Source organism: Mytilus galloprovincialis, chromosome 10 (genome assembly GCF_965363235.1).
Source record: "Mytilus galloprovincialis chromosome 10, xbMytGall1.hap1.1, whole genome shotgun sequence".
Lineage (NCBI taxonomy): Eukaryota > Metazoa > Mollusca > Bivalvia > Mytilida > Mytilidae > Mytilus > Mytilus galloprovincialis.
In genome coordinates this window covers 37,799,359-37,818,596 of record NC_134847.1, presented here as the reverse complement: position 1 = coordinate 37,818,596, position 19,238 = coordinate 37,799,359, and the positions used below count along the sequence as shown (strand labels likewise).

General features: G+C 32.1%; 1 protein-coding gene and 1 long non-coding RNA gene across 4 annotated transcripts; one reads left to right on the top strand and one right to left on the bottom strand.

The window, feature by feature from the left end:
* Positions 1-407: 407 nt before the first annotated feature.
* On the top strand, positions 408-16,822 carry LOC143047502 (uncharacterized). 3 transcript variants are annotated; one of them, XR_012969585.1, is made up of 7 exons: positions 408-746; positions 8,567-8,686; positions 9,182-9,381; positions 10,916-11,075; positions 11,630-11,673; positions 12,701-12,919; positions 16,541-16,822. It is a non-coding gene; the product is annotated as an uncharacterized LOC143047502 (long non-coding RNA). The 3 variants fall into 3 exon arrangements; XR_012969583.1 differs by lacking the exon at positions 8,567-8,686 and having other exon boundaries at positions 429-746; XR_012969584.1 differs by lacking the exon at positions 408-746 and having other exon boundaries at positions 8,420-8,686.
* LOC143047501 (uncharacterized) lies at positions 8,966-13,121 on the bottom strand. The gene is made up of 7 exons (XM_076220556.1): positions 12,553-13,121; positions 11,721-11,822; positions 11,313-11,366; positions 10,880-10,963; positions 10,079-10,153; positions 9,885-9,956; positions 8,966-9,366 (listed from the first exon to the last, which is right to left on the bottom strand). The coding sequence occupies exons 1-7, from the start codon at positions 12,998-13,000 to the stop codon at positions 9,071-9,073; spliced, it is 1,131 nt and encodes a 376-aa protein (XP_076076671.1). The 5' UTR covers positions 13,001-13,121; the 3' UTR covers positions 8,966-9,070.
* Positions 16,823-19,238: the final 2,416 nt, after the last annotated feature.

Genomic DNA, 19,238 nt, shown 5'->3' with positions numbered 1-19,238 from the left:
CATCATTCTCACTTTCGTTTTCAACTTCAGAGTCTGATTCAATATGAATTATATTTTTTTGAATTTCATCCTGTATAGCATCCTTTTGCCAATATTTTGGTTCAATATTGTTTTTACATGATTGCATGAATTTAACCATGTTATACTATTTATCTGTTCAAACCCTTTGTGAATAAGGGATTTCACATCATTTTGTTTAAATGTACAGTTTTCCTGACCATCAAATCCCTTTAAAATTCCCCAAATAAGTTCAATAGTGTTTAACTCGCAGTACTAGTGATATAGTGGGAGTCTTAGAACTTTAAGTCTTTTCTTTTTCAAAACTTCATCAATCTTGTATACACGCAGCGATGTTAAGGCATTTTCGAGGAGTTTTTGTCAAGAGGAGGTAACTCTGCTATTACCTCATTATGTATTCATCAATGGCGGATTCCGTAACCAGCGTCTATCGATACAATTTGATGAATACAAATTACTCGCATGCAATCGGATGAAAAACATATACCGATATGATGCAATTTAATTATTGAATCACAAATACGGTATTTTTTTGCTTAAATTATATTGTAAACGGTTGCAATAGATGTTTTTGCTGCCTTGATCGTCGGCTTATAGACTCCGCCTATTTTAGAAAGCCAACCAATCAGAAGCCGGATCGCTATCTTTAGATGCTTGCAGTCGGCAGAAATGAAAGCACCTTGCACCAGCAATTATTTTCTCTAATGTGTGGAAATATATGAATATAAGTAAGTGACAGCTAACAAATGTGTCAGTCTAAAGAACTATAAGTTATTTGCTTTCAATTTCATTCTTTTCAGGATCTAAAAAAAGGTTAGAAATGAGTAAAAGACAAATTAAGCTTTGGAAAACATTGTACACACGTGGTTAGAACCAAACTACACGGAGAAAAATACATGAAATCGTATTTATTTAATCCCATTTCTAAAAATGCACCATCGGAAGAAATAAATATGTGCGCTAGAGTGTCATTCTCGCACATTGTCCATTGTTCAGACCCAATTCACAACTTTTCATCGTGAAATTCTTTATTGTTGAACATTCTACGCATATCGCATCTTGTGACTGCATGAGGACCTAATCCTGTACATGGCTGGGATTGATTCTCGATTTTAAGATTGATCATCTCATTTATAAATCTGGAAGCTTACATGAAAACAGGTTTGGCAATCATACCACATCTCCTTACATCTATGACAACATGGACAAGGTCTCCTGATGAAGTTTTTACTTTCTCCTTGGTCCAAATTCAACATCTGAGGGTACTGATAGTCTGGGTGTGCAGACAGAGGATTAATCCTGGCACAGCCACATGTTTTATGTGTCTGAACAAAGCTTGGAGCCTATATATAATTTAGTGAATGTTAATTGTATTCTGACATGAATAACATAGTTGATCCTCACGTTTTTTGCTGATATGTATATTCTAGCTTATAATTTGCTGTACCTACAGTAATGGTTTTGATGATTGTTTATCTAAACTGTACAAGGGGTCTTATTGGGTGTTCTGATCCCGGATCCTGCTTACTATTTTGTCTGATTCCCATATCCCACTTACACTATGTACGTAAGCAATTATTTTTTTTGTAATTACCCGGGTCCTGCCAGACTTCAATTCCCGTTTTCACGGCACAATAATTTGTATAAATTTTCACATGTCCTGCTTACTAAAAATCTGCAATTCCACTTCACGCTTAGACCCCAATGAGACCCACTGTAAGGTGACATAGTTCCATATTACATTTTTGGTGCATATTTATCTCATTCAATGCCATTGCTCACATATCCATTAATTCAAATGAAAGGCTATTATACTTTTTGTGTTTTGACGCCTTACACCAATAAGAGTTGTTTTAATACATGAAAGCTTAAAGTTATAGCCTTTCAAGACGTCCTTAGTATTTGGACTACACACTCATATGTTATGTACATCATTTAATTTGTAACTACAAGGTATAAATTAATATTCAATTCTGTTTTAAGTCCAAAGTGTCAGAAAAGTATATATTTTAAAGGAGGGTAGCCACATTATGTATGTGCCTGTACCAAGTCTACTCATTCAGTGATGTCTGGTTCCTATTCGTACAATGAGATGGGGTAGGAGGGGTCCTGATCCCGAAATTTAAAAAAAAGAATTATCAGGTCATGAAAGGGTCAATCCAGAAATCATGAGCTTAAAAACAGTCGATCCCAGAGTCCAGATAAAGGTCCTATCCCCCCTCTACAAGGAATTGCCAACTAGGTTTTCTCTTGATTTCTTATTAATTTTTCATGTCTGACAATTTGCAACTGGGTATAGACATATAATAATATAATTGATTATTTAACTTCCTTCACTGTTATTGGACTTAATATGATGAAAACTGCCTATGCAATATAAGGTGTAAACTCGGCCAATATAGACTTTTCTGTATTGGCCAACTTATTCTATATTGGCCGAGTTGACACAAATACAGGACTTCGGAATGTCTCTAGTTTTTACATCAAAAGTCACTATAAACATAAACTGAAAGTAAACAGTTGTTTGGAAGAAGCAGTTTTCATTTACATGTATAGTTATCATAAACATGCTGGTCAGTATGGCATATATTTCAGGCTAAAAACAGTCACATTCATTTAAAAAGCATTTTAAAGCAGACGATGGAATTATTTCAGGTTTTGGGAACAAGTAGATTATCAGAAACTTCATTTCCAGACGACCTCATAATTTCACAATGGTACAAATCAATAACTCACTGTTTACTTTGACTTTTTTGTAAACTGTCATTTATTTTTAAAACCGAAACTGGCATATGCATTCTGTAAATAAGCAAATCTTCGTCTTTGGTCGTTTTGCTTAATATGGATAGTTTCAACTCCTACATTATTTTTTTTTTAAAATATATTCAATTTGTTTCTGCATAACACATGCAATGGCAGTACCTTTCCAATTACTATTTATGTGTTGCGTCTAAATTTAAATTGTAACACTTTCTAGTGACTGGAAAGGGTAGAAAAACTTGTCAGATGAAAAAATGCTGAAGACCATTATTTTTGAGCTAAAAAAGTGAGTATACAGCATGTACAGTGTACAAGGGATGTTTGACATGCCCCATGAAAGAAGTTTAAATTGTAAAAACAAAAACCTGGATTATGAGAAGGAATAACTGCATGAATTTCAAAAAAGATTCAAAAGATATGTAAACAAAAACTATGATACATCTGACATTAAAATCGCCCAACGATGCATTAGTAAAATAGTCCCAGACAATATATATTGCGAATTTTATAACTGAAAATTTGGAAATAAAAGAGCATATGAGTTGGAAAATCTCTGTCAACAGCTCAGGGTCAATAATAATTTAAAGATTTAAATATTAAAACTTTTAAACAAGTAAGACATATTTAAGACACATTTAATATTATAAATTCAGATAGGGAAACAGATTCAAACAGTGATTTTACTGGTCTAGTAGTTCAGTTTCGAAATTTCACAGTGTCTGATTTTATTTTAGAACCAGCAATGTGCATGCACACGATAACATCATTCTTAACATTAGATTTCAATGCAGTATTTTGATCTGCTTTATCAATTTATATTTAATGGATACTACCAGGAAGGAAACCAACCTTGAACATCTTGATGAAGTATTGACAGTAGAAATTTATGAAAATAATTCCATTTGCTTAATTTTTTCTACATGTAAAAACTAGGCTATTGCTTAAAATAATGTGTTGTGACTTATCTCTTTCAGTTTGTGTTTAAACAAAAACTATTTTGTTAATTAAAATCCTCATGTTGAAGGAACACTGCTGTGCAAAAATATCAAGCATAAGAAATACTGTCCTCTGTGGCGAAATAAGCCCCCCCCCCCTTTTTGAGGAAATTTTTTGGTGGCTTATTTAGGGAATCCCTGAAGCGTGACAGGTACAGGCCCGTCTTGAGCAGTCAGTGGGCCCCAAATTATGAAAATTGATGTTCCTCCCTCCAGACTCATAGACAGTTAGCTGTTAGATAAAATCTACTAGAACTCTAGAAAATAGTATCGTCACTAAAATACTTATTAAGGCAGTCATATTTAACCATGCATTCCAAATGAATTAAAAATAAGAGAAAATTAGAATAATACAGAATTGATGTTCCTCCATCCAGACTCATAGACAGTTAGCTGTTAGATAAAATCTACTAGAACTCTAGAAAATAGTATCGTCACTAAAATACTTATTCAGGCAGTCATATTTAACCATGCATTCCGAATGAATTAAAAATGTTTACAAACAACAAGTTTTATACCTTTTCAAATGCTTCTCAAAAACTTGCACTCCCAAAACCTATTGATAACCATACCCTTAGCCAGGGGGGCTCGGACGAACCCCCCCCCCCCCCCCCTTGAAAACAAATAAGCACTGTTAAAGTCAATGTTTGGTTTGAATTGTGACTGTTAAAGTCAAGTTTTTGAGTCCAACGAACCCCCTCTTGAAAACCTTGCTACGGGCCTGATAACTGTTCTCTGTAGACTGTATATGTTGGAAAATACAAACCTTTAAGCATCATATAGTAATGTAATGCTATATTTCTGAATATGATGCTATCTGAATTGATATTCTTACATTATACATGTATTGTGTTGAGGATATGATGTTATAGATTTGTAGACACATGATGTTATTTCAAATTTCAATTTTTACCAGTATGCTGTAGGAAATACACGTAGCTGGGGAGAATTAAATTTTTTCACAATAGTAATTTTGAGGCCTTTAATAGTTAACTAGTCTATGCTTTGCTCTATGTTAAAGGCCGTACTTTGACTTATCATGTGCAATCATACCACATCTTTTTTATGTGTATATATCCTGCAATTAATATTCAGCACTTAAAGCCTTTCGTTTCTTCTTTTAATCTTTTAAATAATTGTTATATTTGGAAAAAAATCTAACCTTGTCTTAACACAGGTCACAAAGTGAACTCCACAATGAACTACTCAAATAGGAAAATATAAATGTTACGCCACTTAAAAAATGTACATTACACATTATACTTGTGGTACGCATGGTACCACTACTTTATTGTGCAATGAGTTACTGTTTGATCTTTACAATTAAAAAATTTTGGCAACAACTGAATACACATTTGCTTTAACAAATTTTGGCGACAACTGAATAGACATTTCTTTCGTAAAGTTGTGAGATGCAAACAATGTCAAAACTTGTTTATAACTTTTTGTGGTGGTTCACTCTGCATTTTGAAGGTCACTCAATGATCGATTGAAGTTATTTTAAAAACAAAATGTCTAGACATACATCACATGCATCATGTACATGAATTATCTCAAGAGCTTTGTTTTTAAATAATTTGTATGTGACCTTCCTTCCAGGCTTGTGACTGGCAAGATGTTAAACAATCTTGGCTGCATTACCCACCCACCACCGCATTGCAAAATTTCAGTCCAATAGGAGAAATTAATAATTACAGAAAAAAATTTGCTGTGTAATGACAAGTTTTATAAATTATGAATATTAAAGTTGAGTTTTCCGATTTTTTATATGAATGAACTTTTCAATTTATGACAAAATTTTCCAAACAAAAATGGACATGATTATATTGATCAATATTAATTATTAATTCAGGTGTACATTCTGTTGCAGGGATTAAAAAAGGCTTATAATTTTTTGTAAAGGAGTTATTACTGCTTTTCCAAACTGTTCACATATTAAATGCTTCTAAATCATACACTTTTTCAGTTTAATTTAATTTTAGAATTTCCTGAAGGTGCTGGCTTTGGACTGATTAAATAATGCAATACAAAATATGGCAAAAAATGAATCTGGGGAGAATTTTACACAGCAAGAAAACCCTTAAATGCCATTTACATCTTCTTTGAAACCACTGTTTATTTTACTTCTTCTTTGAAACCACTGTTTATTTTACTTCTTCTTTGAAACCACTGTTTATTTGACCTTCCTTGGCACCAGTACACCTTCTTTGAAGCAAAACAAAATTTTAATTGCAATTTAAATGGAAATTTGTTGATATTGTAGTTATAACGCCTGTCATTATGATTTTAATGTTAGCCCTTTTTACATTTTCTGGTATTTAAACTACATGTACTTTTATATATATATATTTGTACTTTGAATAATTTTATTAATTTTTCTATCTTTTATTTCTTAAACAAAAAGTGTACAAAAATTTAACATGTTTAAATATTATCAATGATTGTAGACATTACCATTTTTTATTTATGAACAACTAGAAATTTAGCAAAATATTTATAAAATCCTAGATGAGAAGCTAAAACACTTGTCATAATTATTTCAAAACGGTACAGATCATAATAAATCACATGACCAACCCTATGGCCAACCTACTATGATACTGTTTCCTATACACATTTTAGATGACCAGATATTTAAACCATCACCTGGATACCTAAAATTAAGACTAACTTTACTTTTCTTTTCAAAGGGGATATAATTATAATTACTATAATGATTTATAGTCAGTGTGACATTATTGAGTCAAGTCATATTCATTAATTGTTGTCTGTGTCAAATCCAGTAAATTGCTGTGTCATATCCGGTAAATTATGTTGTCATATATCCCAGGGGTGTCTTGCACTAAAAGGCAATAGTTGCATCCATTTTGCATATGCTTTAATCTGGCAAGTCTGTATAAACGTGTCCTATAAATTCTAGGTATATATGTATAGCTTGGACTTGGTATTTCATGATATTTGTCTCGCTTCCAACATTTCTTTCTCATCAAAGAATATAGCAACAAGGGTTTAGCGTAGAAAACCCACACTGACCCTTAATTCTTTCAGAACCCTATCAATGACTTTGCCTATTATTTTATAAATGAAAGGTATAGCGCGGAAAAACCACACTGACCCATGGTATACTAGTCAGATAGTTGAAGGAAGGACTCTTGAATTCAGATGTTATAACTTGTTTAAAAAAATACTTGTCCCGTTGCATGGATGAACGTGTCCTATGGGTTGAACTTAAAATTTCAACACCCCTGGGATTATCGATTGAAGCATTGTCATATCCAGTATATTTTTCAGTCATAAAAGGTAAATTTCTTTTATATCCTGGAGTGGTATCATCCTGATGTTATTGGAAGCTTGGTATAAATCTCTGGTTGTACTCGTGACAGTAACTTAAGTACAGGTAATGAGGCTGATGCTGTAATCACTGTTCCCCTCCCCCCCCCCAAAAAAAAGGGGGTCCAGGACAAAGTCTCTAACCATGCTTATTATTGAACTAAACTGAAATTTACTGGTACCATTGACATTGAATATGACTGAAACTTGCAATTGCATGAAACTATTTTAAAATCTTGACATTTATTTAACTTACAAAGTTCCTATTTTTTTTCACCAATGAGTCTCAATATATACATGTAATTCTAGATAAGTTATTTCTGTAGATTTAAATATCTGGACTTGATTACAAAATGTATTTACATGTATTTAGATTTCCGTATTTACATGTATTTCAAACAGTTGATACGAAAGATGAATACAGCATCAGCCATGTCTGTCTATTGAAGAGGCCCCCTTCATAAATCCTTTCATATTAACCACAAGATCTATTTAATAAAACAGGGGCAGGCTTTGAAAATAAATGAAGTATAAACAAGTTTATATTAAATGCTCATGTTGAAGATCAAATTGTGAATTTAAAGTGGCAATTAACACATTTCTCATCTGCCATTTATTTTGTCTTTTTGTAATTGCATGTTGGTCACATGGGTTGCTGTCGGACGAATTTTTGGAATTTGGCGTATCGTAAATGGGCTTTAGGTTTGCTCATTTCAATCATATCTCAATTTTTTCATGCCAGGTTCAATTGTATCTTGCAATTACTTCATGATATTGGTTTTGCTCATTGTTGAATGTTGAAGCCCCCCTTTTAAACAATGATCATGATGATCTTAAATTGTGTCATTTGCAATCATATCACATTTACTTATTCTAATCATGATTATATGAATGGAATGTAATACATTCTCGTCTGTTTGTCTATGAAGAATAATTGTGTCATTTGCAATTATATCACATTTCCTTAATTTTTGTCTCCAAATTATTTGATTTCATTGATTTATACTGTTAAATTTCTGTTAGTCAAATATTCCAGCCCTTGTACATCAGGATTTTTTTTGGTGAGTGCAACACACCTAATGGCATATTCAGTCTTTTTTGTTTCTAATTATCCCTTATTTAAAAGTGTTACCAGGGTACCCCTCTTAACAACCTGCCCCCTTTCCCCTTTTTATGAATTTTGCCTATATATATATATATACGAAAATAGCCTTGTGATCCAAGTCACTAAGGGTGCACACTTATATTAAAATGTCCAGTGCATCATTTAACATATGAAAGTGCTCATTATACAATTGTATATTAAATATTATTTTATTTGCTTCAATGTGCAAAAGGGATGAGACACAAGTTAATCAAACTTATATAGTCTTCTCCCAAGTCAGGAATCTGATGTAAAAATGTACAGTAGAACTTTGTCGTTTGTTTATGTAATTTATACATGTTTTTGTTCTTTTATATAGATTAGACCGTTGGTTTTCCAGTTTAAATGGTTTTACACTAATGATTTTGGGGCCCTTTACAGCTTGTTGTTCGGTGTGAGCCAAGGGTCAATGTTGAAGGCCATACAAGGACCTATAATGGTTTACTTTTTTTTAAATTGTTATTTAGATGATGAGTTGTCTCATTAGCACTCACACCACATCTTCCTATATCTATGTAATATTTGTTAGTTGACATTTAACACCTGTCATGAGACTAAAACAAGAATTTTAAAGATCGGAACTTGAAATATGAATTGAAACTAAATTGTATAATTTGTAAAATTTAGAGCATTGTACATATATATTTTATAAATCTCCTAAGCTGTACAGTGAACGATAGCTGCTTTTACATCCATGCTATTTTGGTTAAATAAAGATAATCATATTATTGTCAATCATACCACATCTCCTTAAGTAGTTAAGAAATTTGGTAAAGTTAATTTATATGTAACATTCAAGAATTATTATTTAGTGCACTGGACATTAAAAGTAGTACACTCCCCAGTGATCCAGCAGCTTTTGAGCAATCTCTTTGTCAGCTAACAGACTCCCTCTGTTCTCTTTTCCATCATCTTTTGCTATTTCATCTTTCAGGGCGAAGTACCTCTTGCTGACCTCAATCTGTAGCTTAGAGAAAGATTGATCAAAAGCTGATATGAAGGATTTATGACCAGGGTGTTTTTGCTTCAATTTCCTGTACTTAATGCAGTCATCCACATCTGATGATGGACCAAGAAGTTGGACGACCAGATCAAATGTTGTCTTCTTTCTACTTGATGCTGAAGCATAAAAAAGTATGTATTTAGTATATTAACATTTACAGCTGATTTCCTAATGCTTGCAAAGTAAAACTTTGGTTGGCTTGCTTGCTTTGTATAATTGTTTATACAAGCTTTGTGAATAAGATTGACATCTTTAAACAATATATATAGCCATAGTTTAACCTGTATGTATATTATATCTGAATTTAATTATGTGTTATGATAATATGATTGTACAATATACAAAGTAAGCAAGCTAAACAAAGTTTTGCTCTACATTATATACAGTAGGAAATTAGCTGTAAGAGAGTTTTCAACAACATTTTATCAATGTAATAATAATTATAACCTATACAAATAGCACACATTCACACACCAAACAATACTGATTAACAACATACATCATATTATTTCTTTATTAAATTTTACAATACTAAATTGTTTTGAATACAACCATGTGGAAATATTATTTTACTTTATATTTTGCTGTTATGAACATATAATACCAAAGTTCAGGTTAACTTACTAATACTTACCAATTTCTTGATTGGAAACTTCAGACTGAAATAGTTTCCTTTTGCAAGTTGGTTGTTTCTTGAAATTGTTAGCTGAAATTAAAAAAAAATATTTTGGAAAATGGAATGATCAACAACAATGACAACTTATAAAAAAACATAGTCTTCAATATATCCGAATGTTTATAATTAGAATATGAAGATTATGTAATTACCTGGTAATTGTTTTGGTTTGATGAGCAGACTTCCTTGGACATCAATGTTGCTTGGTTGTACACTCCATCTTAAAACTGAAATTAAAACATACATGTATTTGTCATTTGTTTGTATCTGAATGAATTAGAAATATAAAAATAAGAAGATGTATGATTGCTATTGAGACGACTCCCAACTAGAGATCAAATGACATAGAAGTTTTATCTATTTAGGTCATTCGAGCTCTCATTCCTGCACTCATCAAAACCTGTTTATCAGTTGTTTATTAGATTTATCATGTTTAGGATGTTTATAATTGGTCTACAAATTGTGAAATATATTTTGTTATGGTTAGTAGCAAAATTATGTACTTTCTAGTACAAGATAATACAAATTTTGAATGATGTTGTTCAGAGTTGAAGTTGTTCTTTTTTATGTTAATGAGACAGAAATCAACAGAAACAAATAAGAATGTTAAAATTTATAATTATTTAATAATATATGATTGATACATGTACATTATACATGTTATACCATTGTTTGCAATTGGGCAGTAAGTTAAATATGTTAAAGTGAGCATTTTTATCTGAAAACAAAATAGAAATAAAAAAAAAGGGGATGTGAAATCTTGACAGCAATATTGAGTCTTCACCAAATATAGACGTGTATATATATACTATTTATCTAGTTCTTTAATTACCGTCTGGAGTCTACATGTATACATGATAACAAATGAGATGAATCATTCTAAACAGATGAGGTACAACATTAACTGTTTTGCCTAAAATGATATCAGATGTGTGGTTAACAAAATTATTTACCTTTAATGTATGATTTGTATTTCTCCTTGGTTTCAGTGTTGTTCTGGTTCCTGTCATGGTCTATTGCTGGTACTTCTGGTTGGTCTATTATAAGAAAATGATGCACATGTATTCTGACCAATGAGATTGATTCTTTACAGATGTACAGATGTCTTGCAATGAATATATTTACCAGTTTTCAAACAAGGAAGTCAAGGTTGGTGAAAGAGTATTGAATACATTAACTTGTTGTCTATTTTGGTTAAAAACTTTTAATCAATAAACTTTGAATCTCATTTATACCCCAACTCACCTAGGTTGAAGATACCCATGTATACTTTAAACATGAAGTTGCCTTTAAATTTGGGAAATATATATAATACAATAAAAATAAATTAAATGCAATGACAAAAATTTTCCACATTTAACAACCATGTCAAACAATCTACATTACCTTGCAAGATAGGAATATCTGGAATATAGTCTTCTGTTGACTCAGACTTAGAATCTGTAATAAAAGAAATTAATAGTTGAATGCAAGTTCCCTTAGAAATATAGCAAAGTAAAAAAATGTTTTTAAAATTAACAAAATTCTTCAAGATCAATATTCTACTACTTGCTCATGCCATACACTGTTCATATGTTATTTTATATCCAGTCAAGTTGTTGCTGATTAAAGAATATAAATTATTCTAATTGCTAGTAGGTGATCGTGTATCATTATGAAAAAGTTAGATTTTAAATTCATCTTTTTGAGTTTTTATTTTTCAGATTTGAAGAAATATGTAGCTTTTGAAAGGCAACATACAAATCAGGTATATTTTAATACTATGGTTGTTAAAATTATAGAATAACAAATTACCTTTTTTCTCTTCATTTTCTGGTTCATTTATAATTGCGTCATCAGCTCTGACAGTATCTATATCACATGAAGGGGTTTGTATTTCGTCTTCCAAATCATTTTCTGTTGAATATGCAATAATAAAGGAAATTAAGATCAACAAATTTTAAACTGGTTATTATTAAGCAGACAATTTGACCTCAGATACATTCAGAATAAGAAAACTGCATCACCTGCTGTGATTCACTTGTACTTTTTGAATATACAGATGAATCAAATAGTTATTTCTTTATTGGAGTAGTGAACGAAAAAACAAAGGTTTAATTTATTGAGCAATAAACTAGGAGATAACTGTATTGTATTTTAAGCTAGGCTTTCGTAAAACGTAGATTTTACTGTCGCAAATTGAGTTTACCTATAAACAACAAGGAGCAGAGTTTTTTGTTCTTTTATATAGATTTTGGCTTGAAAATGCCAAAAATGAAAAAGTCTGCGAAACTATTGCATGGTCTTTAGCATCTTAACAATGCGACGTCATATATAGATATAGGAAGATGTGGTGTGAGTGCCGTATACTCTGGATGTCAAACATGAAAACTAAACATATTTTTACTTTTCGTACGATTCAGAATGGTTTCAATATAGACAAAATGAAGATTTTAAGGCTCTGAATGTGACTACCTTGTTTACTTATTTGAGAAATTACATACACCAAAAAAAGTCAGAATTCAAAATGGTAGCTTTTTTAGTTTGGGACTTGTAGAATGTGTAATCTAACCCCTTAAAATATTTGTCAACGTCCAATGAAAATTATTGTTACAAAACTAATTGCACTAGAATGATATTTTCCTACCTTCAGTTTTGTTGACAGTTACAAAGGATGGATTTCCATAAACATCAAATGTCTTGAGTCTGCGTAATGGTAGAATTAGTTGATTTTCCTGGAATCGGGTCATGATAGTCTGCCAAATTACTTTCAGTTTTGTGTTTTCATCTTTCAGGGATGATGATCTGAAGTGGGACATCTCGGGACCCTGATTACGGTAACATGGTTCATCAGGGCCATCATGAAAAATTAAGTTGTTGTTGGTAGAATGCCACCAAATGTTGTTACCAGGAAGTAAAAAGTCTGGAATCCTTTCGAGATGAGCTTGCAGAAGTGTTGGTTGCTTTGTGACAATATGAGCGGGAATTGTAGAATTTGGACGTGGAGCAAGAAGGTGAGCCTGTTTTTGAATTACAGATTCCTGCATGGTGAAGTAGTCGGTTTTAGCAGCTTGCTGACTGTTGAAACGAAGCATAGCATTGTCACAGATGAATTGTGCTTGTCTGTTTGTGGTATTTTCCGAAATTCTTCTCAAGTCCCCAAAAATGCGTTCCTCTTGTTCTGTTACAATTGATCTTAAATTGAAAATTCTTAAACATTCAGGTAGATGGACAATAACACTGTGAAAGTGACTTCCAAAAAATTTTCTTTTTGACATTTTAGGGTTAGACGGAATTCCAATAACTATCCTGCAAGTAACAGCAAATAGGAAACATTGATTGTAAAGTCTAAGAATCTGTTTTGGTGAACGACATTCATATTTTGAATAGCAAATGTTGGTAATTTCAACGAGGGATTCGATCATCTGGATGGTATTTTTATCAATCTTCTTTTGTTCATGTAGGTTTGCTGCAAATTTAGCTAATTTAACAAGGTATAGACGTGCATCGGAGCCTTTAACTTGATTCTTGTCTCCTATTGTTGTTTGTGAGAAATTTTGGAATTCTTTTTGCGCTTCTTTATCCTGGATATGGTAGGGAAGTTCGGCTATGATATTTTGGATTACATTAGTCAGGTCATGCAGCGGTTCAGTACACAAAATTTCGTAACTCGGGATATTGATATTTTCAGTTGGAAGATGGGGTTCAGGTATCATTAAAGCTGGTGGTCTGCTAATTCCGTGAAGTAGTTGAGTAAGGTCCTCATGTAGTTGTTTACGGTCTTTATCGGTTGTCTCTATATTCCTTGCTTTTAATTCTTTTACTAGATCGGCTTTTTTCAGATTTTGAAAGGGACTTAAAATGCCTTGCTTTAATTTCCTAATACTTGTTGTTGAAGTTGCTAGTTGGCATCTTTCGTCTAGACTGAGCGGTTTCATATAATAACATCTCACATAATTGCCATGTTCTACTGCTGGAATTCCACAAAGACAGGAAAAATTACCCCCCCTTTGCTGACCTGATTCAAATTGACGAGCTGGCCCATCCCCACTGAAAACTCTCAAATCATCAAAAACTGTAAGGTTATGGTCATCATGAGTCACTTGAGTCGGTAAACGTATTTGTTGTAAATCTTCAAGTCGCGTCCTGGTATACAATGTCTGCTCCTCATCTGAGCTTCCGGACTGTCCAAATATATATAGCTTCGGTCTTTCTACTAATGCTTGGACGTTAATGGGCTTTTTGTCAGGATGTTTAAGTCTAAACTCTTGGTCGGTATAGAAGTTGGCCTCATCGTATAGAAAAGAAACGGTAAAGCAAATGTAGCTGTGGTTCAAAATATCGCTGTGGTCATGCCAAATTTTCAACTTTCTTGTTCTCTCGGTAGATTTTAAAAGGGATCTTGTCTGGTCTTCAGTTTCAGGTGATTGAAGTCCAAGTTTAAAGTTAGTGTTGTTATTCAGAGAATTGTCAGTAAGAATAGGGCGATTGTTCTCAGAATTTTGTTTCTTCCACCATTGCAATGAAGATATGTCCTTTGTGGCCCTTGTCAAAATAACTTTTGCATAATTGCAGATATCCATTGTGGAAAGATTTAACCTAAAAGAAGAGAAGAATTCAGAAAAATTGGAAATTGTTCCACTTTGTCATGTTTGTAAGGGGAAAACAGTTGACTTTATAAATGGAAAAGTTAAGAAATATTTCCGATCTAAATGAAGTAAGCTTCAATCAAATGTTATGAAACTTATCCTGCTTATTATCACAAAATACAGGTCAAGCTTGAAATGATAGTAGCTTTGCTCTAACAATTCTATTGTTATGTTCCTTTATGAATTGAAAAATTAAAATAAAACTTATGTGCCTGTACCAAGCCAGGAGCCTGTAATTCAGTGGTTGTCGTTTGTTCATGTGTTACATATTTGGTTTTCGTTAATTTTTTTACATAGATGAGGCCGTTAGTTTTCTCGTTGAATTGTTTTACATTGTCTTATCGGGGCCTTTTATAGCTGACTATGCGGTATGGGCTTTGCTCATTGTTGAAGGCCGTATGGTGACCTACAGTTGTTAATGTTTGTGTCATTTTGGTCTTTTGTGGATAGTTGTCTCATTGGTTATCATACCACATCTTCTTTTTTATATATTAGTTTCTGTTCTCTAACTGCCGCAGCTAAAGGATATAAAAAAATTACGCATAATGCTTATAACCACGAAACACTGATTCAGTTTGAGTTTTGGTGATGTCACTAGACAAACTTAAACTGTTCTAGAGTAGTTTTCATGTATAAATGGAAGAATTGCAAAAGTTTTAGTTTGTTCTCTTACTTAAATGTGCCTCAACCAAATGATAAGAAACTTATCACAATCTTCATCACTACAAAACACAGATCTTTTCAAATTTGGTCGAGTCACTTTGACTTCTAGAGTTATGCTCTTTTATAAATGTAAAATTGCAAAACTTTATTTTCAATTCGCTAACTAAAGTTTGACTCAACCGAACATGCCAAATGACATGTTATGAAACTTGTACGCATTTGCTTATTACCACACAATACAGATCAAGGTTGAATTTGGGTGGGGTCACTTTAACAATTCATGAGTAATGTCCCTTTGTAAAACAATTATGTTCTGCAACTTGAGTTTGTCCCAACCAAACAGAATGGGACATATATATACAAAATAATTATTACCACAAAACTCAGATCAAGAACAAATTTGGGTTTAGTAATATTCGAAATAACATAAAAAATGTGTTGCACACTGTTGAATAATGTGCTACGTGCATTATTCAGTGTGCACCAAATTTTTTATGTTATTTCTTCATAGACAGAAAAAATATTACAGTCATTCCTTAAAGATAATGTGCAGAGTTAGCATTTTTGGACCCAAATTTAATGTTTGTTTTAGTTTAAACCTTTAATAAAACATTACGTGATCAAGTTTGAATTTTTAATTGGTAGTGGACTATGTATTGCCATGCATCATTTATTATGGCACAAATGAAAATAAGCAATAGTTTCTCTGCTAAGATCTCATAGTAATGCGATAACATGGTCAGATGTAGCACAGATACATTATAGAGTTGAAAGACCATAGATATTTTTGTTTTTAGCTACATGTATTTTCATGCGCAATTTTAATGAAGTCACTTTGTTCTTTCTCTGGTCGATGGGAAAACTATTATGACATAAAAAGGTCAAATCAAAATCAATGGAAATAGTGATTATGGTGATAACAATATGGCTATGTGTGTATTTTTCCATTGACTTTTTGTTGCAATAATTTCTTTTATACATCATGCTACTGGTAGAGATGGAAAATAATCACTAGTAGTGTTGGGGTTATTCCATGAGAATTTATGTTGGAGGGTTGATGGGAAGCTTTATAATTAAACGCGAGTCATGGTAATTTTTTTATATGTGTCTATTTAATACTATTTTGCAAATTTCCTAAAATTAGCTTTTGGTTGTAGAGATATTTTAAAAGTCCCTTCTAACCCTCCCACATACATTTTAATTGAAAAGCCCTTAGTAAAAGCATGTATTTGAAAATTGCCCATTGACTAGATTGTAGCTGGGGAAAAAATATTTTATGAATTTTGCAGAAAAAATCATTTCAATTTTGCATTTTTATTTCAGATATCAAGTGAGGCAATGGTGGATCTTCTTGAGTAAAAATTCAGCATTTATTTGTGGACAAAACATTTGGACATTGCCTTCTTAGAAATGCCATGAATGCAATCAAAAAGAAGATTGACTTCACAGTTTATATTAATTGACTTGATTTGAAATTTATTTTCCATGTCTCCATTATCCATATTCTCATAGTCATGCATAGTGTATTGTTCAAAATAGTGATGGAACATGAAGGTTTAATGTATGATTTTTTATTGAACTGCAATGAAAAGAAAATTTATAAGACCTAAAGTGATTGTTATTTTTAGGGTTATTCCATTTAAACTGAGCTCATATCATCAGAAGGCAACAATTGTATCAGTAAGATGTAATATATACAAGTTTTAAGATTACTTGTAACAAAAAATTATTAAAGCAGGGATGACTAAGATTAAATGGAATAGAACTATTGTCTAATGCCAAGGCAAGATTAGTATACAGATTAGAGATTATATGTCCCCATTGCAGCTTAGGGGGTATTAAATTTTATCCTTGTCTGAAAGTACATCCACATATTGGTTTCCATTCTCTAACTTTATATACTAAAATAGGTAGATGTGGTATAACAGCCAATGAAACAACAACTGACCTATGTTCAATAGGGCTTTACACGGTTAGTTAGGCCAAATTGGTTAGGGGGCAGATTTTCATAATGAAGGTAAAAATGGTGTGAGAAATACGAGAAAACATCATTCAAGCAGAGAAGTTGCCTGGAAACACATAGGATTTCCCATACTTTTATACTATTTCCACCTCTTTCTAAAAAATATGGCCGAACTGACCGTGAAGAGCCCTATTAAAGTAAATGAAAGCAACTACTCTGCTTTCAACAATGAGAAAACTTGTTCTGTTTATCGGCTGATTAAAAGACAAATATGAGAATTATGAAACACTAAAATTAAGAAAACAAACTGCCTAATTTATGATAAAACTATTTACAAAAAAGTAATATAATGATACTTATTACCACAAATCTTGGATCAAGTTTGAATTTGGGTGGCATCACTTTTACGCTAGTTTTTCTTTATAATTATAAAATGTACCACAGTCGCCTGAAAATTTCATAATTGTAACGAAAAAATAGGGGACATTGAATATTTTTGATAGTATTATACTATTAGTATATGCAGTAGCAGTACCTTAAAATGGTTTCACATTGAGAAAGAGTTAATAATTTCTTGGAATATCTGAACTATGTCGCTTAAAAATGAGACACAATTTTTCATTCAGTAGCGCCTTCCTACATGACGTCACAGGAAAAAGTAACAAAAAAAAGAACATAACTAGACCAGAGGGTTTATTTAGTCGAGATACTGCAGACACAAAAAAAACAAAAACAATACAAATAACCTGGAGTTTGTTGGTCAAAATAACTATGACGGCATGGAAGGCTATTTTAAATTTTGCTTGGACACCTTCAAAGAAAATATACAATAACTTTATTATTTCACAGTCGCCTGAAGATTTCATAATTATAGCGAAAAAATGGGGGAAATAAAATATTTTTAGTAGTATTATATAGAATAATAGATAATACTACTAAAAATGATTTATTTCCCCCATTTTTTCGCTATAATTATGAAATCTTCAAGCGACTGATTATTTGGACTACGTAGGAGTAAATAAGTAATCTCACGGTACTATTTAAACTCTACCAGCCCATGATCAGGGATGACTTTAAACAATTGGGAGTTGATAGGAAGAATTTTAAAAATTCATTTCTGCCAGGTTGAAACAAAAAAGTAAACTTTGCACTGAGCTTCATGAAATAAATTTTCTGCAACAATAAATTATAAAAGAGGTATAATGCATTCAGAAAAATTCTGAACTAAATGCCATGTCAGAAAACCTAGATGCTGAAGATTGATTAGCAGCCAGAACCCAAGTAAGTTGATCAACAATGCACAATGAGTTAAAAAAAAAAAAAACTTTTTGGAGGACGGTTTCAAATGTAATAAAAGCAGTTTTTTGGGGGCATAATTGTGCACACAAATATTCTTTAGGCAAGCATTAATTAATTTCAAGAACAACCAACTTGTATGGAATAATTGGTGGTGTTTTAAATAAACATTTTGCATTGATAACATTTAAACAACCTACACCCTATTTCTTCTTCAAAATAATGATGGGATGGACCAAACTGTGGGGGGTTACTAACCATTCATTGCTCCAACTGGTGTATGCATGACAAAAGAAAAACCTGGTGATGGCCATTTTTAAGACTTTTTAGTTCATATTCTTCACAAAATGATAAAAAGACGTAGAATAATAGTCATTTTTATAATGATTTTATTCTAAAAATAAGACTCGACACCTCCTTGAAAATGGAATAACCCATATAGATTGAAAACATTTTATTTTTTTATAATGTGGTTACAAAAAGTTTAATTTTTAAATAATCCTGACACTCTTATTACAAAAAATATTAATTAGACTTTAAATTCAAAGCATCGTGTATGAGAGATCTTGTATTTTCGCGCTGTTGAAACTTTTCCCGCTACGTTCCATTTGTTTTCCCCGCACTTTATGGTACGGGAATTTTACGTAGCTTGTCCGTTTATCGATCCTGCTAAAGCTGGGTCATGTGAGCGTTTAATCTATCCACCATTTATGTCAATCTGAAACGAGAACGTACAGATGCATTAAATAATTTGAAAAGGGC